The sequence below is a fragment of the Rhamphochromis sp. 'chilingali' genome, assembly GCF_963969265.1.
Source record: "Rhamphochromis sp. 'chilingali' genome assembly, chromosome: 8".
NCBI classification, from domain to species: domain Eukaryota; kingdom Metazoa; phylum Chordata; class Actinopteri; order Cichliformes; family Cichlidae; genus Rhamphochromis; species Rhamphochromis sp. 'chilingali'.
The window spans coordinates 6903532-6931420 of record NC_137935.1 but is presented as its reverse complement, the minus strand read 5'-3'; the positions used below and the strand labels follow the sequence as shown (position 1 = coordinate 6931420).

At 41.1% G+C, this 27889-nt stretch overlaps 1 protein-coding gene across 2 annotated transcripts; it reads right to left on the bottom strand.

Annotated features, from left to right (window-relative positions):
- Nucleotides 1-14: 14 nt before the first annotated feature.
- Nucleotides 15-27270, bottom strand: bcl9l (bcl9 like). Of its 2 annotated transcripts, none has more exons than XM_080888976.1 (9): nt 26725-27270; nt 11584-11657; nt 11081-11482; nt 5683-5805; nt 5106-5280; nt 4939-5023; nt 2022-4404; nt 1648-1902; nt 15-1366 (listed from the first exon to the last, which is right to left on the bottom strand). In XM_080888976.1, exons 3-9 carry the CDS (start codon nt 11394-11396, stop codon nt 204-206), a joined length of 4500 nt encoding a protein of 1499 aa, XP_080745102.1. In that variant the 5' UTR covers nt 11397-11482; nt 11584-11657; nt 26725-27270; the 3' UTR covers nt 15-203. The 2 variants fall into 2 exon arrangements, with proteins under 2 accessions (XP_080745102.1, XP_080745103.1); XM_080888977.1 differs by lacking the exon at nt 26725-27270 and adding an exon at nt 12682-12705.
- Nucleotides 27271-27889: the final 619 nt, after the last annotated feature.

Sequence of the window (27889 nt, the reverse complement as noted above, 5' to 3'; positions counted from 1 at the left end):
CAGTGTTATAGTGATTTCATTTTTAATCAGTTGTAATCCTTTTTTGCTCTCTCTTTTTTTTTTTTTTTTCTTTTTTTTTTTTTTAAATTCCTCCTTTTCAAAACCACTACAAGAATAACAATGAAAAATTCTGGACACAATGAGAGGGTAACCCAGTGAACGCATTTTTTTTTTTTTATTAAAGAACTGTTTATTGAGCTGGATCAGAATGGCATATTGGTCATACCTCCAGGACCATAGCCAATGGAACTGTCCAGAGACATTCCCCGCTGTCTGAGAGACTGTGGGCCCATCATACCAGACTGTGGATGAGGTGGGGCCATCATGGGACCCTGAGGGGACATTAGTGGGCCCTGGGGTCCAAAGGGTTCCCCTGCAATTGACATGCTTCGCTGCTTAGCCTGCATCATCATAATATTCTGCTGTGCCATCAGATTCTGTTGGTGCTGCTGAGAAGGCATCATGCCAGGTCCATATGCATTGGAGGGATGGTGGAGAAGGCTGTTGGCCATCATGGCTTGTTGTTGCTGGAGTTGCTGTTGGGGCATCAGCCCTGTCCTTCCCATCATATGACCAGGGGGACAACACATGGGGCCCATGCCCCCAGTAGAAACCATACCCCTGGAGACCCCCTGAGGAATGACCATGCTCTGGCGTATTCCACCATGTGAGGGGTGAGGTGGCAGCTGCTGTTCAGCCATCATATTCTGTAGGCTTGCCAAGTGGGGGTTAGACGAAGGGCCACTGCTATGCGGAGGCCCAGAAGAAGACAGCTGTTTAAGGAGCTGCTGTGGCTGCTGGGATGGCATCCCTTGATGTGGATTCTGATGTGGCTCACTCTTAGGGAAATACTGAAGAGTGCTACTCGGCTTATCGGAAGGAATGATGCGGGAGAGATCAAACTCAGGAATCCCTGTGTGAGTGGGGCGTATGACTTCACTTAGATCAGGTCCTTCACCTATGGGAAGTGAGGGAAAAGAGTCTGGTGGGTGAGGGGGGCGTTGGTGAGGATGACCTTTGTTAAGAAGATGTAACTGCTGATGTGGCAGAATATCTTCATTAGACTGAGCGAAATTCTGTGACATGCCTCCAATAGGTGAGTGCATGGGCCCATGTGGTGGTGGCTGCATGCGGGGAAACCCTGCCGTCTGGGGTATAGGCGACACATTGCAGGGCCCCATTCCCTCAGGTGCTCCTCCCATCATGGCAGAATTCATGGCAGGCATGCCCATTTGGTTTGGGGAAGAAAGGACAGGTGCTGAGGAATCGTGGGACAGGTGCTGCTGACCTTGGTTTACAATACCCATCGGGCTTTGGGGATCACTGTGAGGACCAATCTGTGACGTCTGGGGATTACCCATATTTCCTGGTGATAAAACAAGATGAATACATGAAAAACCCATATTATAACAGTTAATAAACACAAATGTTTTCTTAACTCGTTAAAATTACAAAGTATTAACTGGAGCATTATTTTTATTCAAAAAACTCACTACTTTAATATAAATACTTAAACTTTCTTTTTGTCATGTTTTTTCCTGTAATGGCATAGACAAATTGCCTTACATCAGCACAATTTAAGCAAATCCTCCGTTTAACCACTGTAAAAGGTATTTTCTGTCTGTAATGATATCCCTATTTTCATACCTCCGATGCTGACACCAGATAGAAGAGGACGATCTGGTAGCATCTCATCATCAGAAGTAGCGATTGTTTTGATTGCATCATGGTAGAGAGGAGTTGAACTGGGAATTGCGTACTTGGACATTTGAGACATGATAAGAGATAATGGATTCTGAGATGTTGGGACATCGGGAGAGGACGTAAATGGCATACTAGGATTCATTGAGCCTGGCTGGGAAATAGGGGTAGAGCTTGAACTCCTAGGGGGAAGTGATTGGCCTGCAAAAAGAACAATGAAAAAAATTAGTAATCTCACAGCAAGACAAGGAATATCATAAACCTCAGAGAAGCCAATACGGCATCTCTGATGTTTGTTTTGAGCTTGGATTGGAGTCTACCTGTTTCAGTAGAACCACATCCTCCATTGCCCACCATCTTTCCACTGGCTGGACCACCCGGACTTGGAAGTGGTGGTTTAGGAGACGTCCACCCTGGAGAGTTTGAAGCCAGGGCGGGGGACTTCAGTCGTGCAGGGGAGGCAGACGGAGAGTGCATCCCAAGGCTGGAAGATCCCATTACTTGGGGAGACTTCATGGAAGAAGACGAAGGAGTCCCAGCACCAGATGCAGGTGGAAGAGGGGGATGATGCCCAGCAGAAGAAACCTGTGATGGTGACTTCAGCCCTGGAGCAGAGGGGGAAGGTATAAGAGGAGATGGCTCTTGATTGAGGGATGGAGACTTTAGTTGATGAGGAGGAGGCACTGAAGGAGATGTCAGAGGGTTAACATTTACTGACAGGTCAGAGGTTTGCCTAGAACCAAGGTCTGCACCCCTAAGGCCTCCGCCCATCGGCATATGACTAAGACGTGATGTACTTCCCATTTGATTAGGTCCTTGATGATCAGGCCCAAACATCTCTGGGCCACTTTGTTGAAGATACGGTACTTCCATCTGACCTCCAGAAAAATGACCTTGGTTTGGAAACTGATAAGGGCCTTCAGGTCCAGGGATCATTCCTTTATTTCCTCCTCTTCCATTTTGAGAAGCCCTGATTCGTGAAATCTCTCCAGTGCCAAACATCTCCACTAGAGGTCCTCCTCCATGGCCTCCTCTGAGCTTCTGAGACATCATCTGCTGTTGCTGCTGAACATGAATTTGTGGGTTCATGTTCATTGCCATGTGGCTCCCCAGAGGAGAGTCTACCAAGTCTCTCATTGGAGGACCCCCTCCAGGAGAGCCCATAATATCACGTGAACCAGGAAAGTCCATGGGATCACCTCGACCGGAGGGTTGACCACGGCCCATTCCTAAATTGGGAAGATCTGGGCCCCCAAGATTATCCATAATTCTTGAGCCCATGTTGCCATGCTGTTGCTGTTTAGCCAATCTATCAAGTTCAAACCTGGAAGCACCCTGCATGTGCCGTTTGTCCATGATGCGAAACAGTTCCTCGCGTGTTAGCAGATGCTCTGAGTCACCTTGCAAGTGTTGTGGCGGCCCACCAGGGTAGCATCCATGGAAGGGACTTCCACCACTTATATTGTTAGGCATATCATCTAGCCAAATCATGCCTGGGCGTGAGGGCCTGTGGGGTCCTAGACCTTCCATTGATAAAACTCCTCCTGGACTACCAGGGAAGCCCCCTCCAGGCGGCCCTCTCGGTCCAAGAAACCTTGGGCCACGGGGTCCCTCTTGCATTTCTATCATTCGTCCATTTCCACCCATTCCACCTCCCATCATATTGGCAGGACCCCATTGCTGATCTCCAGGCTTGCTGTGGTATGGAGGAGGGGGTCCTCTCATCATCATAGGCATGCCCATGTCACTCATGATTCTAAAGTTTTGGGGATGCGGAGAAGGGTGCATCTCCTGTTGTCGCCTCTTCTCCTGGTAGAATTCTTCTTGAAGTTTCCTCCAGGCCACTTGCTCTTGGGTCAGTCCTTCTTGTCCAAGTAAAGGACCCATGTCATCCCCAGGTGACAGATGGTGATGTGGAGGTTGTGGCAGGTTATGATGAGAGTCCATTTGAGGGCTGTCAAGGGCAGGTCCACCAATGGATTGTGTATGAGAAATTATTGACTGCAAGGGTTCTTCATATTTCTTCATATCGCCCATTGGAGCCAAGGCTGATGATAACATATTACCACTACCACAATTTCCAGAGTTATTAGTACCACTGTTACCTTCCTCCAGAATGCCACCCCTATCAGTATTATTATTATTTGGATTGGATGAGTTATTAAGAGCATTGTTGTTAGAGCTTGCAGGGTCTCCAGAGCCTCCACCTGATCCACTGCGCAGAAGCAGCCTCTCTATGTCTCTCAACGTCTGCAGAGAGCGCTCCCTGTGTTCCAGTTGCTCTTTGGAAAGACCATCTGTGTTTCCTTGGCCACCCCTCTGTACTGTATCACTCTGTAGGTGTGTAGCTAGGATGGAGGGACTTCCCGAGGGAGAGACACTAGAAACAGGAAGAGGCATACCCCCTGTGCCTTTCCCATTTCCAGTTCCTGGGTCTGCGCCAGCAAGTGCTACCACGCTTCCTCCCTCTGACCTATGAGTGACAATACTGTTATTGCTGGAAGCTCCGCCAGGTCTGGTCTGAGGGGATTCGTTATCAGAGTGCCCTGCTGATGACGGTGTCCCTGCAGTATGCATCGGACCCCCAACACCTGCAGAGGCTGGCCGTGGAGTTCCACTTTGGGATTTCGGGGTGCCTGTAGGTGGTGAGCTACTGGTATTTAGCTTCTCAGATAAATTAGAAAGCTTCCCTGATGGGTGGCCCTGTGGCAGAAAAAAGGACAAAGAACACAAGGCTGAACTTTTAAAATGTTATTCCTGCAGTCGCAATTGCTTTTCATATATTTTCATTAGTAGTGTGATCATTTATCAGGCTAAATTATTTTCTATATGTGAACTTTGTCACTTTGATGTGATTGTCTTCTGCTCGTGTAGCCTACATTATCTAGCCTTCATGTATTAAATGGGTAACTACTACTAGTGTGTCTGTCTTCTAGAGATAGACACATCACTAGTATTCATCGCTGCACCTGCAGTTTTGCTGTTTGTTGGTACCAGACAATTAATAGCACTACATACCCTTCTAAGTGGTTTTTTTTTTTTTTTTTTTTACAGCAGTCCAAAGAAGTGACAGACAGACAGAAACAGGAACAGAGAGGCATCCGAGATTAAAATAACTAAACAAATACAAAAACCCTTCACACATAGTTTGCACCTGTGGTCTTTAATGTGGAAAACACTTTTACTCCCATGTGGTTTAATCAGTTTAGGAGAAAAAAAGAAAAAGAGATGACTGACCTGCTCCAACTTTGAATGTGGAACGTTTTGCTGGTGAAACAGAAGGATGGAATCAGCCTGCCCTTTTATTACTGCCTCTGCAGCACTGTCAAAAAATAAAATGGCCACTTTTAGAAGCTGATACTCTTAATCTCCATATGAATCATTGACCTGCAAATATTTTTCACCTGTTGGCAAGGTTGGTTGTGAAAACATAGACCACTTGCTGTGAAGCCTGAGGGGGATCTGCTTTTAGCCCTGGTCCCACCCCACATCCCATTGCTGGACCTCCAGATTCGGGCATGGATCCCGAAGTCAAGCGATCAGAGCGTCCCTGGATAGGACCAGCCAGCCCTCGCTCCCCTTAGAAACAACAACAATAAAACAAAAAATACATAAATAATTAAAAAGCCCCACAGTGGTTTCATTTCTCTAAAATAGCTTGGATTTTTATTTAAATACCAGCAAATTCATGTGGCTACAAGAAATCAACACCAGAGTGCGCTAAAAAAAACATAGTCCCATCAGTGGAGGGGATAGTAAGGCATTCTAAGCAGACATCTCTATTTCTTAGTGTTTTGTGTGTGCAGGAACTCCAACAGCAAAAGATAATTTATCAACTGAACCTCAGAGAAAATAAAACAGACGTGCTGGATGGAGCGCGCGGGGGGGTCGACTGTTGTGGTCACAGTAACACTATTTCCATATTTAGACAAAAGCAAATGACAGTGTGTTTCACCACTGTGTTGAGGTATTCACACTCACGGTGGGCTGTAGTGTGTGGCTTGTCTTCATCTTCCTCTGTGTCAGGTCCAGAGCACCATTCATCTCCACTGTACGGCTGTTTCTTTTCCAGAACACACCGCCGCTTGCTGCGCATAACACCCTCTAGAGGACAGACAGACACATCCACATTCATGCATCTGTTATACAATTTCCTCTTTACTGTTACAACTAACGTACAACTGTATTTTCCAGAATCACAAGTTAATTAACTAACTTTGTCTGTTCACATGCAATGTGCTTTACTTGCTGAAAGTTCACAGGGCTCCAACTTACAGCTCAGAACAGCATCTCTAATGGCAGACTCACTTTAAAATCATAATATGGTCATAAAAATGGTAAATTGGCTGCACAATGAAGTTGTGAGTAAAATGTAGGACATGTCAATTAGGGATTATTTTTAACTAGAGCTATGGTATGCATCTGCAAGGTACGTTTTAGTAAAAACTGGTGAATCATGAATTAATTTGACCATGTTTAATCCTGTGAGGTTAAAGTAACCATATGTGCCAACCCTAAATCCAATCCTTTGGGAGAGCAGCACCAACCATTGCTAGTAAATGTTGCTTTGCAATATTAAACAAAGACAAATACCCGAATCCCAAATATATACTTTGAGATTTAAAATATAGCACTAAATGTGATGTAGATTATTTTTGCTTTCGTATCCAGCATTTTACATATTTTAAGATGTGACAATGATGCTGTTAAACCATCTCAAACTCTTGTATATTATTTACATTAAAATGTATCCACAACATGAACATAAGCACGATTATTTTGGTGGCTTTAATTCATTTTTGTGGTGTAGGCCTTATATACATCAAACTGTCAATAAAATCCACATAAATGGATTGCTAGGATTGAAAAAAAAATGTATAAAGGTTGAAGTCTGAGCTTTCCACCCAAGTTGAAATGGCTGCGTATTGCTGCTATGTCATCTTAAAACAGTCATGTGATTTGCGCCGGCACAATTGTCGACCCCAGAAGGTTAAATCATTTCTGCAGAAATGCTTCAGCTGCTCTTGCCAGAAGGTGCACATACCTGTTCACTCCCATTCATTTTCTAAGATGAAAAAAATATCATAAGCAGCATATGAAGTCTTTCTGCTTGTGCAAAATTTAAAATGTTGTAAATACTGAACTATGTGGTGGTTCTGGGATCTGATAGGAACAGCACCCGAACACCTCACAAGGTATTCCAGGCATGTCCATCTGGAACAAGAACACAAGATACTGAAAATACACTGGATTATATTCCCTGCTTTCCTTTGACTGATACTTTCACAATCCACATCTGAATTAGTGGCACCGGATTCTGCGCCAATGACTCGATATAAAAAAAATAAATCAATAAAAAAATATTACAGAGTTGGCTTATCAAAATAACTTGCAGGTAAACATTTCACTGGCATTTTAGCTGTATGTACGTCATTTTTTATGTAACTGTGTGCCAACTTTATTCATCTCATCTACAGTGGTTTGAAAAAGTGTTTGCCCCCCCTCCTGATTTCCTAGCACTTTGCATATGTGTCACACTTATGTTTCAGATCATCAAACACATTTTAATATTAGACGAAGATAACCGGAGTAAATATAGAATGTGGTTTTTAAGTGATGATTTCATTGATTAAGGGAGAAAACTCATCCAAACCTACCTGGTTCTCTTTGAAAAAGTAAATCCTGAATTAACTGTGATTAACTGAAGAAGCTTCTCGGATGAGAGGTGAAACATCTTCAAGCAACCTAAAGAAGTCCAAACGCTTTTCTTTCCAAGCTCCTTAGACTACGATGGCCTGGATGACTGAGAACCTTCACAGACAAACTGTGATTATCTACATTTTTTGGAAAGTTGAGTTCAGTTTCACTAAACACATTCAGGCCTGATTACAGGCACACCTGTTGAATCAGGAAATCACATAAATAGAACCTGTCTGACAAAATAAAGTACACTAAAAGATCTCAAAACGCTGCACATCATGTCACTAAAGAAACTCCTGATGGATAGATGTCAGTTACTTTGTTTATCAGGTAAGGGTTACAAAGCCATTTCTAAGGCCTTGGGACTCCAGCCATTATACACAAAGGGAGAAAACTTGGAACAGTGGTGAACCTTCCCAGGAGTGTCTGGCCTACCAACATTATTACAAGAGCACATCAACAACTCAACCAAGAGGTCACAAAAGAACCCAGAACATGTCTCTGTTAATATCAGCGTTCATGGTTCAACAGTAAGAAAGAGACTAGGCAGAAATGGCATCCATGGGAGAGTTCAAGGAGAAAACCTCTACAGACCAAAAAAAACCCCACAAGGCTCATCTCACATCTGCATGAAAGCATCTGCATGATCCCCGTGACTTCTGAAAATATTCTGTGGACTGATGAAGGTTTGAGTCCCACTACATCTGGTGTAAAATTAACACAGCATTTCAGAAAAGGAACATCATACCAACAAAACATCTCGAAGGATAATGTCCAGCATCTGTTTATGACCTCAAGCTGAAGCACACTTGGGTTCTACAGCAGGACAATGATCCAAAACACACCAGCATGTCCACCTGTTAATGCAGGGGTGGGGAACTCCAGGCCTCAAGGGCCAGTGTCCTGGTTTTAGATCTCACCCTGGGTCAACACACCTGATTCAGATGATTAGTTCATTACCAGGCCTCTGGAGAACTTCAAGACATGTCGAGGAGGTAATTTATCCATTTAAGTCAGCTGTGTTGGATCAAGAACACATCTAAAACCTCCAGGACACCGGCCCTTGAGGCCTGGAGTTCCCCAACCTCTGTCTCAACAGCTTAAGAAAAACAAAATATACAGTTTTGAGTAGTTTAGTCCTGGCTAGAATCTGATTGAGATGCTGTGGCATGACATTAAAAAGGTGGTTCATGCAGAAACCCACCGATGTGGCTGAATTACAACAATTCTGCAAAAATAAGTGAGCAAAAATTCCTCCACAACACTGTAAAAGACTCCCTGCCAGTTATCACAAACATTTCAGTGCAGCTGTTGCTGCTAAAGGTGGCCCAATCAGTTATATGGTTAAGGGGCAATCACTTTTTCACACAGGACCATGAAGGTTCTAAATTTTCATTTAGAAACCACATTTTGTGTTTACTTGTGCCATCTCTGTGTAATATTTAAATTTGTTTGATGATCTGAAACATTTAAGTGTGATAAACATACAAACCAAAAATAGGAAATCAGGAAGGGGTCAAACACTTTTCACACTACTGTAAGTGTTGCTTATAAAAACATTGAGCCAAAAAGCACAGTTACGATTTTGTGAGAACACGAGCTACTGTGGTTCAGTCGGTCCAAACTGCTGTGGCTGGCCTAAGATTTCCACAAAGAACTGAGAACCAAAAATGGACAGCAAATTCAAAAGATGAATAAATCTCTAGGGGTTAAAGAAAAGATCAGCACACTCTGATCTCTCTGATTACTGACTGCACATGCTTCCAGATAAGCTTTATGACAATTCATTGATCATCTTTTTGTCTTCAGCGTAAAACTACTTCCAAATAAGCATGAGTTTGGGTAACCACACTCCCAACCTATAAAGTTAAAGTGAAAAAGGAAATTGAAATGACAGTACAGACAACCCAACAGCAGAGGGAGGACTGGTACCTTTTTTCAAAGTAGTAGTTACAGATTTATCTAAGAAAAACAGTTACTGAGGCAGTTTTTCACTGCATATTTCAAGGTCTGGCTAATATAACACATGTAGGATAACCAAATGGATCTGAACATTTGTGTTTGTGTGAATGGATAAATGATGACAAATTAAAGGGAAACTTAAATGTTAGTGTTAGTTCTGTTCACCACCATAGCACTGTTTTACTCCTATAGCAGAATCGCAAAGAATCAGTGCCAAAGCTGAATTAAGCCGCTCTAGTGGCACACATTGGCACAATACCTTACTAAAGTCCCTGTGCAGACATGGACTCCTCTCTGATAACCTGATAGCGCACAAGAGTCAGTTTCATCACCATTAGGTCGGCCACTTTTCTTTAAGAATCACAACTGCAATTTTCCACAATCTTCATGTACCACTTTCAGAATGGTGCAAGTCTAAACCCATGCCGCTAAATTAACTGGAAGACTCGCACAAGATTATGATCATGTGTGTGTTATGCATCTTAAGTTGCTCAACAATAAACATCACAGTTTAAGAGAATGCTTTAAAAGTATCAACATGAGTGTATAGTTCGGCTTGAGGCTCACGCTTCTAACTTCACAGTCTAACACCAGCCGAGCTAATCTCTAGAAAGATTAAGTTTATTCCATACCTGCTACGTCAGAAAGCAGCAGAAATTAGTTAAAGTTATACCCAAAACTGAAACAAGATATAGCATCTAATTACACCGTGCTCACCTCTTAAAACTAATCTGTCCCACATAGATGCATCTTAATAATTCTCAAGGCATGGCATATCCCATGTGAAGTAGCTATCAAAGTAATCAAAATACAGCTACTATGGTTAGGAAACTCTTCTCTTATAAAAAACATCACTTGATAAACTGTCAAATTGTCAAAGAATAATATTGCAGTAGTGCTATGGATCAATACTGTGGGTCTGAATCAATCCACCCAATCTTTCATTCTTTCCTCTTAGCCTCTGCTGCTCTATGTGCTGGGACCACACCTCATCCCTGAGTGTTTTTATGTGTGTTTGTGTTAATTATTAATGTATTGATACATTACTGTGTTTGCATATTCATACTGTGGGGACTCTCCACCCTTTTTGGGGTCAAAAAGCAAGTTCCCATAATGCAAATCATTAACTTTGATAAGACAATTTCTGTTCTGTGCATGTGTGTGTGGTGTTTGTGTATGTGTGCGTGTGCAAGGTTCGAGTAATGCACAGGAAGCTCAGATGAGTTTCACAAAACACATGATGAACTCTTAAAATAGCACTAGCAAACAAATGCAAATCAAGCACTTTGTACTGAACCACATGAACAAAAATATTTACACTCATCACCTCCTGTTTTAATAGTATCCTCTCTAGCATTACTAAGTTGTCACAACCACATTAGCTTTCTTGCTCTCAGAGCACTACAGAAACCCCAGATGTTTTTTCATCTGAGACACGTCACTGCTGTGAAGGCATGGCGAAAACAATCAAAAGCCAGGGGGAAATTCTGATGCTTCAGTGAAAGGTCAGGGCATTTCAGCATGAGAGAAAACAAGTTCTTCTGTCCTCGCAGTCCTTGTATTCACTTCCTGCTGTGGAGGAGGTGAATGCACGTAATCTGGTATTTCGGGTAAAGATCTGGCTGATAGGGAGGTAAAGGAAATGAACTTATGCATAATTAGAAGAAAAAAAAGAACTCACTACAGAGCACCCTCTATATATCGATACATGTCTTACCCCCTTTGGCATCTGTCTCCAGGACTGGAGGAACAGCATTTCTTAATTCACCAGAGTCAATGGAGACGCTCCGATCCCGCTTGGTTTTGGTTTTCAGCATCCCTCCAGTGCCACTCACTGATTGGCTGCCAACTTTGAGCCCAGGGTTGCTCAGAGACAACTGGCTGGTTTTGACTCCATGGTTGCCCTTTGAACCCAGGTGGGTAGCAGATCCTGGCTGCTGCTGCTGCGCCTGCTGATTTACGCTGGGTATTTGGGATCGGCTGTCACCGGTGACCTGCTTGCCATGACTGGCCAGTTTATTGTCTGGGTGCATTTGAAAGGCTGGTGATTGAGGTGAAGGTCTGGTAAGGAGAACTGCTGGGCTGTTAGTCAGTGGAGTCACATTGCTTACAGGCGACACTGATGGAGAAAAGAAAAAAAATAAATAAATCAGTGATCAGTATTTTAAAGGCTGGTTCTAGGTTAGGTGTTTAAACCAAACTTAAGCCGTGTTCACTCACCTCATCTCACCTAGACACTCAGCTGACACGTCGCCATGCTGGTTTCCAGGATGCTTCACTGACCACACATAGACCTAGGGGACAGTAACAGAGGAATATCATTAGCAGAGGCAGACGGCGACCTTTACAGCTAACACTGTTAGTCATGTGTCCTCAACCTGTGGGTCAAAGTCAACGTCATGAGACAGAAGAGAGAGAAAAAGCCAAAGACTGATAACAGAGTAAGGCCAAAAACACACCGAGGTAACTGTCTCTTTAAGGCAAAGAGTGCAAAACTGAGTTTGAGCTGGGGGAGGGACCCGAAACTCAGAAGTAGCTCAGTAGCAGTGTTTAAGGTACCGCCCTCTTCTAAACACTTTGCAAACCGCAAAAACTCCACCACATACAATGCTGTTTAGCAAAAATCCTGTTTCCCTCACTTAGACACACTCATTCCTGTTTCACACTTGTAGCACAAAACAGATAAACTAACTACTCGATACTAACAGATTTTATTTTTGGACTATTTAGACACGCAACCAAATCTCAAGACATCATCAGAACTATCTACCTTTGCTTTAATGTAATTTAGAGTGACCAAAGATCCCAGGTAATGAGGCCCTAATCATAGACTTTCAATTATTTTCTTTACAGAAAAGGTTAAGGTATAACAACAGACTTTTCCCAAGCAAGAATGAAGCTAAATATTAGTAATGGAGGACTTCAAATCAAATCTGCTGCTGCAAGCTGGCACTCTTTTGACACCACCACCTGCCTATGTCCATAACCTCAAGTTTATGTTTTTAATATCTGCTACTGCAGTGAGCTGTTTTTGGTGAAAAATATTTTATGCATTCTAACAACTAGCTCTAAACAAGCAGACTGAGTTCATCCCATAAAAGATACCTGTGCAGAAAACATTAGTTCTTCAATATTTGCAGGTTTCAAGATTAGCTGGTCAAAAAAAAAAAAACAAACCCTGTTTAAAATAAATATCTAGGCCAGATCTTTGGCTCACATCAGGCAGATCGCGTGTAAACACTTCTGACTGATGACACAATCCTAGTCAATCAGGTCAGCTGTTCCGCTCCAAAAGAACCATCTGTAGCACTCACTCACCTTCACAGGTAATGGTAAACACAATGCTCCCATTAGTCATTAACCAACACTGGCTCAAGTCAGCACAGGAGGGTGCCTTGTTCACTGGCTGAGGATTTCATCATTCATTAACTCAAACAGGGACAGTCAGACGTTGCAACTGTTGACAAAGTATGACTCACTGCTTTGTGCAACACAAAGGGGAGGCAGACTAATCATATGGTGACAGGCTGACCTTCAAGTGGACACTTATGAGAAGAAAGAGCCGGCTAAAATGAATACCTGTCTAGTGGTTATCAAGCCAACTCTGTCATTTATGCTACTGTTGGCATGTTGAGGGGAATCAAGGCAATAAGGGTGCAGCTTAAATTGGAAAAAGTGGAAGAATTGAAGAGTCACCGAAGTAAATCTTGTGTTTCACTTGAACACTATAAACAGTTCAGCCTCATGCTGCCATTATCCACCACTTCTTGCAACATGTATGGATGTCTACTGTAATGTTCTTTGTGAGTGGCTGCTTGAAAATGAAGCCTGTCTCAGAGTGAATGGAGAGAACTGAGTTTATATTACATTTGCATGTTTAATATACATCACATTTGTTTTTGGTTTTTTGCAACAAAGATAGCGATGGTGGAAACGCTCAACTCGAATCTTCAAAATGGGACTTTACAAACCAAGGATTTACATCACAGTGGCAGTACACACTCTGTACTGCTATTTGTGTCTCTCGTTTGTTCTCCGTTTTATGCAGGAGATTGGCATGCATCTCCTCTCCAAAACACACAAAAAAGCAAAGCAACATAGGTGAAGTAAAAATCAATGTTATTAATGTGGTCTTATATTACTGCAAGAGCAATTAAAGCTTCCTACTATGGTGGTAACCCTTGTGGCTGCTGTGTTTTTTTGTTTGTTTGTTTTTTTGACCTGCCAGGACCCACCTTTTTTCTTTTTTTCTTTTTTTAAATATACACAAGGTGCATGTTTTAGCAAATCTCAGAAAGCTATTTGGACTGAAGCAAAAAAAAAAAAAAAAAAAAAAGCCTTGCAATTTTATATATTGTTAAGGATTCAGTGTATACATGTGTGGCTTTACATTCCTGTGCATAGAATTATATAGAATCAGACAGTATAGAATTATACTGACTGTAGTTAACTGCAGTGAGTTTTGGTTGGCCTGATTGTTTTGGAAAATGCTCATCTACTGGGATTTAAACACACACCTGTCTTCAGAGTTCATAAAGAAGGGTCAGAAGAAGAGGAAACTATTCAGAGGGCGACAGTTCTCTGAAATTAAATGCCTTGTTGATACCAGAGGTCAGAGGGGAAGGGCCAGATTGCTTCTAGTCAACAGGAAGGCAACAGTAACTCAAATAACCACTCGTTACAACCAAGGTATGCAGAACAGCATCTCTGAACATGCCTCAGATCTGGAAGGACTACACCAGTTGCCACTCCTGTCAGCTATGAATAGGAAATGAGACTGCAATGTGAGCTTGGGCTCACCAAAACTGGTCAATAGAAGACTGGAAAAACATTGTGTAATAAAACAAGTGTTGAATTCTGCTGTAACATTCAAAAGGTGGGATTAGAATTTCTAGATGGAATGAAAGCAAGGATCCTTTCTGCCATGTATAACTTGTTCAGACTGGTAGTGGTGGTGTAATGGTGTGGGGGATATCTTCTTGGAACACCAACTGAGCATTGTGTAAATTCTATAGCCTACCTGAGTATTGTTGCTGACAATGTCCATCCCTTTATGACCACAGTGTACCAATCTTCCTGCTTCCACCAGGATACAAACCATTTGCCAAGGCTTAAATAATCTCAAACTTGCTTCTTGACTTCATGAAATGACATGGCAACAAGTTAACTGTATTCAAATGGACTCTATAGTCATCACATGCTAATACAATAGGGCATCTTCAGGATGTGGAGGTACAAGAGATTCACATCATGGATGTGCAGCCAAACAATTAAAATAGACCAAAAGAACCAAAACATTCTCAAGAGAAATATTTCCAGCAACTTGTTTATTCTAGAAAGCAACAGGGGTCAAATACTGACTTTATTTGGTGTCATCTGCATTGATTACATGGTGACCTCACCACACAAGCATAATATTTTTAAAAGTCAAGCTTGAGATATGATAAAGTACTTAATTATGGTGACATTTGAAAAGTACAATAAATCAGATCAACCTGACATCTGTGCAATTAATGAAATAAAGTAAAAATCAAATCCCTATTCATTTAATTTCTGTCAGGTTTGAAAATTCTATCTAGCCGTCTAGCTTTTCTGTTCATGTTGACAAGATTATAGCTCTCCATCTGGTCACACAGACTGTGGCTTTCCTGATCAAATACGGTCTCCTACAGTTATTTCTGGTGTTTTCAAATATGGTGTTGTCATATGCATCTCAAATTCTAAAATATTGGCCCTTTAATGAAAGATGTTGATAAATTTTACACCCAAGTTGAAATTGGATAAGACTCAGCCTCCCATAATGGGTAAGAGCAGAGAGGATGGAGTTTCATTATACATTCAATTAAGATTCAAGTCTTAAGTGTGCTAAAGAACATGCTGACACACTCTGGAAATGTATATAGACCAATATACTCTAGCCTCTAGCTCGTTATGTAACTGGGAAGTGCTTCTTTATAAATTGCACATTACCAAACTAATAAATCAGCCGTACTGACCAATTACATAGCCCCCCAAAAATAAGAAACTAATGCAGAAGTAACTTCAAAAGCTGCACAAATTGATACACTCTATGTAGCAATTCAGATACATGTGCCTCAGTAAATGACAACACACTACACTGCTAGCACACAGCACAAATGCAAGCATAAGGTGCATAGTGGTGGTGGTTGGAGGTGGGGAGGGGGGTTACAGGCCTGAGTACTTCATTGGCTGACTGCAAAAAGTATGCTCAGCCTTTTGAAAAGTCAACTGACACACACACACACACACACACACACACACACACACACACACACACACACACACTTTTATAGTACGCACTGTTTGCATACAGTAAAACAGGACACGTCATCATGATGTAGTTTGTTTTTGTGATGCAACAGTCAAGCTGTCAAAGAAAGAATTAATACAGAGAACTAAATGTATATTTCTTGGTTCAAAATGGGGATTTTGGGTGGTGACACAAAATTAAGCATAAGCAGGCATCAGCTCAGAGATTCCCTGATTATATTGCAACATATGTTAAAAATGACTCTGTCGCATGGCGGTATAAATAGTTACAGGGCCCTGCCAACTTCATAGTTAGCACATGCAAAAGCTAATGCGGTGACCGTGCACTGGGTTTCAGCTTGGTAGTTGCTCCTCAACGACTCAAGATTACACACAAGTACATGCACTTTCCTTTCTAATGTTGTGGGGGGGAAAAAAATTTAAAAACCCAAAACTAAAAAGGCATAATAGTACTCATTTTACACTTTCCATAAAATACAACAGTAATTAAAGAGAAAAGAACACTTTGGTACACAATCAAATAAATTCTTTCAGCATCTAAATATCCAAATCATTCACCCAACTTTGAAATTCTGCTATTCATAAACAATTCTGCTCAGTCATCCAAGAATGTCAACAACTAAGTCTGTCTAGGCAGCTATTTAAATGAAATGCTCACTCAGTGGACTGATGGAGACTGACAGGAAGTGTGTCTATATTTGAACTGCCTCTTTTCAAATATGCCAGTGTTCCAAGACTCTGAAGATCCCAGCTTAGTTTCAACTAATGCACTCTGTTATACTGCAATACTGCCAACCAGCCTACCTTTATAAAAGCTATAAATTTCAGCTTTTGTTTAACCTGTCCTCGTACTGTAGCTAATAGAGGAAGTCATTTATAGTGTTGATTTGCATCAAAGTAATGTGTTCATAATATTTAGCAAATGCTTGTGTATGCAAATAGATTGAGTAAAATATTATAAACAGCTCTTATGTTATCCCCAGCATAGGAAATGTACATGCCAGCAGCCAGGGGGGTAGTACTTCATAAATGGCATCTCTTGTTTAAAGTTACAGATATCCATGAAGTCATGCGATGCATACTGCAGCCTATGACATTGCATGCCACTGTTTCCGAGCAAGACAGATGAGATGATAACTTTACTGTAAAGACTGTTGCCTTTGGTTGCGAGAACAAAAGTTATTGTCTTGCGCCAAGCAGAGCAGGGTGTGTACAATTAAAGGATTTATACTCATGTGCACAATATTTACTGAGTTAACTTGAAGTATCTACTTAAGACAAACAAGTTCAATTGGTAACTGTTGATTAAATGGAGATGATTCAATTTTCCAAATACGAAATGTAAAATAACATCCAATGATGTACAGTATCAACCTCAGTCATACACTGTAAATCTCTCGGCGTAGTTTTGTATTATGAGCACATTCACTACCAGTTACTAAGTTAGAGCAGCTGCTCATTCTAGCCCACATTAAAACTTAATCCTCAGGAGCCAGTTCATAAAAGTTTGTCTTGTGCACAAACCAACATTTTTCCATTGCTTTTAAAGGCAAGTGTCAGCTGGACACGTGCTTATGCAAAAGCGAGGTCTAATGTGGTAAGGAAAATGTTCCCCATTTGACATTTGCACAACTTGTTTGAGAAGCAAATTCAGTTTGAAAATTGGATCTTGTCCAGCTGCGTCCAATTTGTGCTCCAAACAAGCAAGGGGAATAATTCAATGAGTTTTAAAATCCACAACACATGATGTTTACATGTAAAGCCAATATATGCAAGATAAATGCACATAACGCAGGCCATCACACTCACACATATGCTCTTACATTCTTTCAGAAATTGAGGGAAACAAACATCATTTCTCTCAGTTAAGGCTCGAGGTTTGCTGAGTGTTTTGAATATATTTGCCAAAAGGAATTTGACTATGAGAGTAGAAGATGCTTGCTATATTCTATTTTTCAGCATTTTTTTTTTTATTTATTCTTTTTTCAGATGCTCTTTGCTGTACTTCCACGCTAAATTTCACCATAACACGAGTTTTTCTGAGTATACAGCAATCAGAGGTAATGTATTGTGTATATAACTAAAGCTAGTGTGGGTCACAAGTCTTTCTAGCTGCTAACTACTTTTGATCACTGTACAATCAATTAGCTCTGCAATGTCTAAAATGTCTAAAAATATAAATAAAATAAAAAAAAGTTTAAACTTGGCTTTACTCTATGAGCTCAGCATAGTTTAACATTTTAGCATCAGTGAAATACTTTACAGTCAAACTGCTGTGTCTTGCTTCATGTTTGGTTGTTAGCTGTCAGCTTAGTACTTTTTGCTCCTAAGACAAGTCATCTCATTGCATCAGAGGTTTAGCTGCGTGTCAAAAGGTTTATGTTATCAGTTCAGTAAAACAGATGGCAACACTAGTTTGTTACACCGAGTTGCCCATTTATTGCAGACAGTATAAATTCTGGTTTTTATTTAGATCCTTGTGTTTGCTGTATCAGCAGTTGAGCCGCTGTATTACTACTTTTCACCTGTTGTGTTCACGTGCCCAGAAAATTTAACACACCACTGCAAACGGCCACAAAAGACACTGTTGCCACGGTTCTGCAAATTCTACAAACTTCTGCTCCAGCTGATTTTCAGTTTCAGTTTATTCCAGATTAGGCAATAAAAACACAAGGTTGGGCTTGGGAAAAGATGACTGGGTTAAAATACAACCCTTTCAATAACGTTAGCCATTTCTTGGAGAGTCTGGCAGAAAGCCTCAATGCAATCTTTACCCATGTGCAGCCCTGCAAGGTCACGGAGAGAACTAAATACGAATACACAGTGCTGCTCTGTTGATCACCAGCAGTAAACAGAGGCCAAAGTGTTTAACAGTACTAATGAATGAATAATGTGTGTGAGGCAAGAGCACATACAGTTAAACTGACTTTTTAGACATTAGCTGTTTAACAAACTGCATTTGCACTTGGCGCCAGTCAAAATGTAGTCTAAGAGAAGGAAACCAAGTTTAATGTGATTTGCCGCTCTGTGCTCCACCTTACAGCAAGGTCACGGCTAACACAACCTGTGTGACTTCACATAACATCGCTTCTGTGAAGGACTAATTCAACTTAAAACCTTGCAAAGGTCTAGAAAAAGGGGAGGTTAGAAAGTATAAATGCAAGTTGTAAGGATCATGTCAGTAACTCTTTTGGAAGTGGAAATGATTACTGTGGCTTCTCCTAATGATAGATTCTCTCTTCAAATAAATTCCCACCAAAATACATAGACTAAATCTAATCATCTGTCCATATTCCTTTACAATAACTGGATTTAAAGTATTTTCTAATATGGTTTTTTTGTATGTTGTTAAGTTAAATGTGTGTCACAAATGTGGGTTAATGTGGCTCCAACATGCACAACTCCATACACAAAGGTTGTAAACAAGCCCCAAATTGTCACCCTTATCACCACTAACCGCTTTCCCCAGAGTTAGACACGGTGTCTCTTTCAGAAGATTTCTATTGGTGAATCTACCGGTGAGCTCTATAACGGGCCGTGAAAATTTTTATTAAAAGTGACATAACCCAGACAGCCTTGAAGGCATTTAATTGAGAATGTGTAAATAACTATGACACCCAATCATTACAGTGAAGGAGGGGGGTGCAGGAAGAGTTTGACTGGGACATACTGTGATGATGTTTGAAATAGTGAAATTGATATAAAAAGAGGAAAAAAATATTGCAGATACAGATAATATATAAAGTGTTACTGTGGATAGCAAAGTATAGGATTTCCAAAATGCATAAGATTAAGTTACTAGAATAGCTTTGCATTATTCACACATCAAAAGTACTATTTATTTATCCTGCTCTGCAGGTCCTCAATTCGTCTAAGCTCTCAACCAAGCTGCAATTTTAATTCTCATTAAACGTTTGATTGGCTACCTCTCAAAAATGGAAGGTTTGAACAGCAGATGGGTGGGACTATCGCGTTCAGCATTAGGTGACCTTTTCATGATATTTACTCTCTTTGATATCATACACTTCCAATAGTAGAAGAAAAACCAATGAAGAAGCAATATATGGAGTATTTGGAGAAGTCTGAAATCCAAGCTTTTGGCTCATAGAATTACTTCTACATATGATGACTTCATTATATTAAACTTTGGTTATAATAAATAGTTTAATATGGGCACTCGCCATTGTAACAGTGTGCCAAATGGCCTGTTAACATCCCCTTTGGCAGCAAGAATCCATTCTGGACGACACAAAGAATCCACCAAGCTATCTTTATCCTGTCTTCCTTCTCTCACCCCAAACGGTCGCAGCAGATGACCCCGCCGCCCCTCCCTGAGCCTGGTTCTGCCGGAGGTTTCTTCCTGTTAAAAGGGAGTTTTTCCTTCCCACTGTTGCCAAAGTGCTTGCTCATAGGGGGTCATGATTGTTGGGTTTTTCTCTGTACCTATGAAGCACCTTGAGGTGACTTTTGTTGTGATTTGGCGCTACATAAATAAAATTGAATTGAAATCTTCTTACTGCTTTCTCCTGGTTTGTGGAGAGTTTTTTTCTTCTTCAGTGTTTGGACAACTACTTAAGGGAGCCTAAGGTGCTGATTCCTGGAATAATTTGAGAAGTCATTATATTTATAACATTGGCCTTCACTAATGGCAACTGTGAAAAAGCCATAGCTTTAACAAAGCATGTAAGAATGGAAATCTTTGTAAACACTGTCACAGAGTGACAGTGAAAGGGGTACCCATTCAAGACTGTGCACAATAAAAAAAAATTAAAAGAAAGGCTTCTCTAAAATTTTGCAAAGTATAACTCCTTTTTTACTTGATGCCTTTTGGAGTCATGTTCCACCTATCACAACTGATACTCCAATTAAATGTTGGACAATTAAATGCAAAAAGAAAGAAAGAAAAAAAAAAAAACAATCAAAGGGACGACACAAAGCTGAAAGGCAAATACAACATTGCTTTGTCAGCCTCCAGCAGCCAAATTGATCTGCAAGCCATGCAACTTTAGAAAATTAACAGGGATGATGATAAGTGCTCTCTTAGGCTTAAATATGTTGAATCAGCCATCAAGTTCCTGCCAATTTTCACTAAAGAAAAAACCAAATGTGACCAGTAATGTCAAACTACTTTTGAGTGACAGCGATCAGTACATGTTAAATCTCAGCCTTTAAACTTTCTCTAGTGAATGACATTTCCAATTTTGCAAGCTTCTGCTGCAATACAAACCAATTTAAAAATGTGTTCATATACATATTACCCACTTGGGTCTCAAACATTAAAAGGTTATTTAATTGGAAATCACTATCCATATCTGATGATGAAAAAAAAAATGGCAGCATATCATCAAAGAAACTACTGATAATGTTCAAAAAGTTAAAAAAAAAAAAAAAATGTAGTGGTGATGTCGCTGATTTGTGTGTGTTCTGCACAGAGAAAGTCAGATTTCCCATTTTTGAAGGACAACATATTTTTGCCATATGGCAATGCATGCAAAAAAAGGAACAAACAGAACTTATTCAGAAGTTTGCCTGGAGGAAACAGGGATAAATGAACACTGCATTTTTGGAATTTCTGTTTAGAGCTCTCCCCAATAATTCATAAACTCCCCATTTATGAATTACTGACCATATTCAATGATATTGGTATGTGTTTCTTTCGGTTTATAGTCTTTGCTGCAAAAGTCTTTCCATTCCTCCTCCTGCCCTTATCTCCTGTTAAAAAAAAAAAATGAGGATACTGCTTGTCTAACCTTTGATTAAAAGGGGAAAAAAAATAGACGTGTTTACATGTGGAAAAAGTTTATCCACAGATTTTAACTCTGTGCTATTCAGTGCTGCATTCTCAACTGTCACTCTGCTTATAGTACTTCTAGCAGTAAACTGCAGTGCATTGTGGGACAGCGCACAGGTGACAGGCACTGTTGTGGCAGATTGCCATGGAAACAAAACATGTCACAGCACAGTATAAATATAGACTAACCATGTGCAGAGCAAAGGTCCTGCAATAGTGCAAAGGCTACAAAAAAAACAACAACTGTTCACTTCAACGGAAGTTGTCTGAAGACAAACACTTCCTCTTTTGTATTCTAACTTACCGTGATGTAACAAGTAACGAATTATATGGGGCAAAAATCATATGGATTTTAAATAAGATGTTTAGCCACCACATGCTGCAAAAAGAGCTCCGGTGCATATTGACGTTGATTCTTAAAGTCTCTGGAACTCTACTGCAGTGATGCAAGACAATTCTTCCAAAAGATACGTCTTCCCTCTTGATGATAGCAGTGGTAATACAAAGATCTTCCATAAGCATTCAATTGGACTGAGGTCTGCTGAATGCAAAGGCCAAATGATATGATTCACATAATTTTCAATGCTAAACCCATGAACATGATGCTCTCTGAAGGAGGGTAATGTCATCCAGGAAAAAGCCACTCCCATCAGGATAGGAATGTTTCATCATAGGGTAAAGGTGAATACTCTGAACATGTTGTATTGCTTTGCAGAACCACTTTCTACAAGGACAATTATTCTACAGAATAATAGAGCAACCATCCCTATCAATAAAAGGAATGCAAGAGTTCAAGTCTTTCCTTTAACTTGTCTCCCTTATGTGTACAGATACACATGTGCAAATGTATAAGAATCCAGTTATTATACACACACCGAAGGATTTCTGCAGCACTAAAATTGAAAAACCCCAAAACAAAGCTTTAGAGTTTGAATAGTTTAGCAGTTAATGGATTAGACCATCTAAAGAACATTAACAGGCATCATCTGAGTAGTCAATGGAAAACCAAGTTACTGGATGATAGATGCGTTCAAATAACAGCCTACTGTGTACAAGTAACTTGTAAAACTCTAAAACATTTGGTTAATGCTTTGAAGAAAGCTAAATTCATGTAGAGATAAGAGAAGGTAGTCTCTGCTATTTTAAGCTTTTGGTTAGTTTGTAAAATAAAGATCAAGTTTCATTTTCTCAATCTGTGAACTCAGAACTGTTTTGTGTATTGCAGTTGTAGAAAGATTAATTTCATGGATTGGCTGGTGATAATTTTGAGGTAGGTGGAGTATTTGTTAGCAATCCCCTGCTATGCTGCATTGCTGCCTTTTGATATAACAGGCCTAACTGAACAGTGACAACAGGAAGGATGACCTGAGTTCATGTGCCAGAGACAGGGTGGATATTTCACATGCTTGATTCACGTGTAGTCTGAGCTGCTAATGCCTGGAAATGTAAACATTTCACACGTAGATCAGACAAAGACCTTCACAGTTTGGAAATCTTTTCATGGTTTTCAATTTGCAGTTTTTCCTCAGCTCACGGATAAGGAAATTCTGGGCTCATTTTGTACAGAGGGTCAAGGGTTGTATCCTTTCCAGCACATTCTGGGAAGAAAGCCAACTGGAGCAAAGAAAAAGGCTGAACTGCAGCCTCAGTATAGACAGAAGGCAGGCATTACAGCACAGAAGCAGCTGGAAATGGAAGACTGAGGGACAGAAGCCATTCAGTGTCTAGCTGAACACACATTTCCCAGTCTGCACAGGAGAGGATGGCCACTCTGTGCAACCAGACACAATGTTTGTCCATGCAGGTCAAAGACGATCTAAATGAAAATAAGTTTTATGCAACAAATATCATGCAGTATACAATAACATCTAACTTTTTAGATCTGTTGAATTCCTTTTAAGGGTGTCTGAAGGATTGCACTCTGTGGCAGACAAAGACACAGACTGATGGAGTCAGTCATGTCATTCCTGATATACTTCTTTGACCTCCGCCACCTGGTAAGCAGGTGGTGCATCGTAAGATAAAGTCTCGGTGGATAAGTCAGAGCAGTCGCGTGGAGGTCCACACAACTCTTACACTCACCATCTTGATGATAAGATTTACCCAAAGAAGAGTTCAGTCATTCAGAAGAAAGGCGGGCAGGTAGTAGACTGGTACTCATCTACACTGAAAGGAGACGGTTGAGGTGTTTTGGAAATCTGAGTAGAATGGCCCCTGGTCACCTATTAGAAGAGAAGGAGAAGACTCGGGACAAACCCAGGACACCCTGGATTGATTGAGTCTCTCTGCTGCAACAGTCTTGATGTCCTCCCAGAAAAGCAGAAAGAGAGGTGGCCTAGGAGAGGGAGGCCTGGGCATCTTTGTTTAGACTACTGCCCCCAAAAAGCCAAACTTAGATAAACAACAGAAAATGGATGGTAACAGAACGCAAAGCCAACTGGTGTCCCTCTGGAGACCATTAGAAGATTTATTCCCCAAAAAAGCAGTGAACCAAAAGTATACACTAAACAAAACAAGACCTTAACAATTTACCCTTTAACTAAATTAGTACACAGAAGTTCTAGAATGAGAAACTTTAAAAAATCTTATCACTACAACCTTTAGCTGGTCAGAGGTAGAAGCAGAAAGGTGACTGTCCAGAGAAGAAAGAAAACCCAGAGGAAAGTCCACCTGGATTAAACAAGCTGATGTGTAAATACTGGACTCAAGGTGGGAAATTACCTCCAGATCATCTAAGCTTTTGCACATGTCTGGCTTTTGCTGTCTAAATTATAGTAAATGTTAGATCTGGCTAAAGTTCAAGAGTGATTGGAAAAGGAAGCATGTAAGCTCAGCAATGATGAAGCGTGGGAGCACTTCTGCAATTGGTTTTGTATCACAAATACTTAGTTTGATTAAAAAAATATCTTCCTCTTTAAATCATCCAGAATATCACTGGCCTTATAAACTATGTTTCTGCATCAATGCAACGATACAGTTTAAATCATCTAACCTGTAGTTGCTTCAAATTCCCCTGTCACGTCTAAGCGGCATCCCAGGAAAGGACTAACACCTTCACACTCACTGTTGTTATGCTGTGCAGAGTTCAAATGGCATTGTTTTCACCTGACCGGACAAACTAAAGTTAAAGAGCCTGAATGCACAGCTCTGAATGTGCCTGGTGTGAGCAAGGGGTATTGATGTCATTTGAGAGCTTTGAGAACCAGCGCACACTGGTCAGTATGATCCACTGACAGGACTGTATGCAAAACATGCAAAAGATAAGCACAGAGAAAAGGCACAGAAACAACAGCTCTGTGACATTAACGTGAACTACACACCTGAGTCGTAGTGCACTTTCATTTAGACTGAGGATTTGCCCAGTTTTTCCCCTACTAGTCTATAGATTCTGGTACTAAAGTGTCTTAGTATATTCAGTGGTGTGGAAATGTTCTCAATGTCACATTATTCTTTCATAGCTCACCTTCGCAGCGCTCCCTGTAACTCACCCCAAAGTTCTCAGATCACCTAACCAGATAAGAAACACTTTGTCAGCAGCTCACCAAATCTGTGTCTGCTTGAACGCATTCATTCAAATCAACTCTGGACTAAAAGGGAGACAGGAAATAGACTTTTCATTCATGCCTAGAATATAATCAATGAATGCATACATGCTTACTTATGCTTTCTTTCCTTTCTACTGTTACAGAAAGACTGCCAAATCATCACTGGCGCTGTCACTTGTTTTATGCGTGTGCTTCTAAGTGTGCCCGAGTACCAAAACGTCCATGTATTTTGTCAAGCGCTGCGCATGTAGTGAAAAACAACACCAATAATATTTCGTTCATTATGCCCTTACATAGTGGATTAATTGCCTTGCACAAGATTTCCATCATTATCCACTACAGCCTCATTTAGACAGCCCCAAAGGACAAAACACATTTAAAAACAAAAAAAAACAGGCTTCAGTCAATGAAGGTCTACAGGTAGGCTGTGGACTAATCTTCAGGTAAAGACATATATAGCATTTTTTTTTAAAAAGGAAAAGAAAAGATGCTGAGAGATGTTTCACTTCCAATGGAAAGAAACACAGAGGGTACTGAAGCCCTGAAAGACAATTCGGATCAAGTTGCAAACTCTGTTAGGTGCTATATATAGCTCACCAGGATATTGTAGATACACACACAGCATGAAGTGCCAGTGCACACATGAGCAGAGGCTATGTACCAAAAAGAGAAAAGCCTTAGTATGAAGTAACTGCTTTACTGTCACCCCATATTCAACAGGCTGAACTGGCAGGACCATGGGATGCTATAAGTTTTATACTTGAGATCAAGCACACATGCATACAGAAATATATATGACATATGCGGACATACAGAGAGAAAGAGAGAGAGTGGTGAAGATAAACAGGTGAGGGGCAAAGAGTGTGTCCCTAAACAATTATGCAAACACTTGGCACCCTCGTCAACGCAATTAGCTATAAAACTAGAATTGCCGTTGTGTTTTTACCATGTCACGCCTGTTGTAATTGTATTAATATACAAATCTTGTTATAACACGCTTCTGTAGCCGTTGTGTAACTGAATCACAGCGCAGCAAGCGTGCCTATTAAAGTAAAAACATTTTAAAACAATGGTCATTTTCCTAAATTAAAATAACGCTGAATGGGGTAACAGTAAAGTGACAGACAGTAATAGTTGAGCAGCGGGGATATTAGCGGCATGTCGTGCTCTACATGCCCCCGCTGAGCCTGTGTTTAAGTGACAGGTATCGTTACGCAGCCTGTCACCCACTGAACACGGTTTAGCTGTTTAGCACAAAAACCATTCAAATGCAGCTTTGGCTTAGACTCTCAGATTAGCTAGCGGTCAAATTTACACATCTGCATTAAAGTGTCCCCATCGGCACACGGGGACCAGTGAAACATAAAGTTGGCCAAGCACCGCATTCTTGTTAGGAGAATTTAAGGACACATGCCCTGATGTGAACCCCAGCCAGAGCTCCTGAGTGGAGACTTGGTGCGCCAGCCAGGTCCACGGGCTAACTTAGCATGCTAATTCATGTCTTCGCTAGGCTACTTGCTCGTAAGCTGACGTTGCCGTAGCACACATCTGCAAGCGAACCAGTGCTAGCTAATGGGATTTGAACTTTGTTATTGGCTTGCTAGCGACCCGAAGACTTCCTAAAAGGAAGGGAAAGTTATGCGGGTCCACACGTTACGAAGACAGCTCCGAAATATGTGCGAACAGCTAGCATGTCTCGGCAGTGACAGTGTTTTGAAATGCTGTGTACTCTACCCCATTTGGCTGCTGTCTGAGATCAGAAGAGGCCGATGTCAGGACTGACGGCCAATCGACATTCCCCGGAGTGGCCGCCACCGCTTGCTCCGTCCGCCGTAACACTGCGCAAGATGGTCCCGATCCTGCTGTTTGATAGGAAAAGGAGCTGGTGCAGTTTGACGGCGTTTCGGGTGATGATTAATAACACGCCGTGTCTAGGTTGAAGTTTCGGTGGAAATCAGAGGACGCGTCACCTTGCAGCGGTTCATGACTCCCACTATTCAAGATGTAGAAGGGCAGGACGTTGCATTTCTCTTCGAGTCCATATCACTCCCAGTCGCTGACAATAATTAGTGTGGCCACACGGGCATCCGTATGTCACTATGCTGATATGTCATGCTGGACTTCTGTGCTGTCCGAGGGTGGATTGCTTCCCTTTCTCTTCAGATTATCTGAATATTTATATTAATTCGAGATGATACTGATGTAAGATCCCTGAAATAAAATTTTGATTTACAGATTTCAAGTGCACCAAGCGATGAAATCCAAGAATCACTCAATCAGTTAAGTGTTTTATTTCCATTTGATAAGACCTATGCCGTCTTGGAAATCACCATTTCCATCTCAGCTCCCACACCACTTTCCTAATGGACACCATCGTGCAGTAGAAAACTCTGATTTCATCCACCCACTGCATAAACAGTTAGAAAGAGATGTTTAGTAACTGAATGTTTGGGAGAACCATTATAAAGTTGCTCAGAGTGAGGATCCAGTTGTTGCACTGTTAAACCCTTCATCTTTTTTCAGTTGAATGCTCCCTCTAGTGGTTTGGGTAGCAGAAGTAGGCTTGGTAAAACTGCCTCAGGTGAACTTCGAGGCATTTCTTCCCGAAAGCGTTGCTAAACTGAGATTGGACTTCGGGTACTTTCATCAAGAAAATAGGGGGTTATATCCAGGAGTAGCAAAGGCATCCACAATTTCCCCGTGATGGTTGCTCCAAACCTCACCCGAACTAAGTGGCACAATCAAGAGACATTGTTCAGGAGCAGAGCACATCACACAATTTCCTTGTCCAGATGTACTGCATTCACTGAAACTGCATCATTGACAGTTGCCTCTTTTTTGAGCAACTAGCAATGCAAGAATTTTCTGAGGGTGAGTAAGAAATCCTACCTTGGTTTTA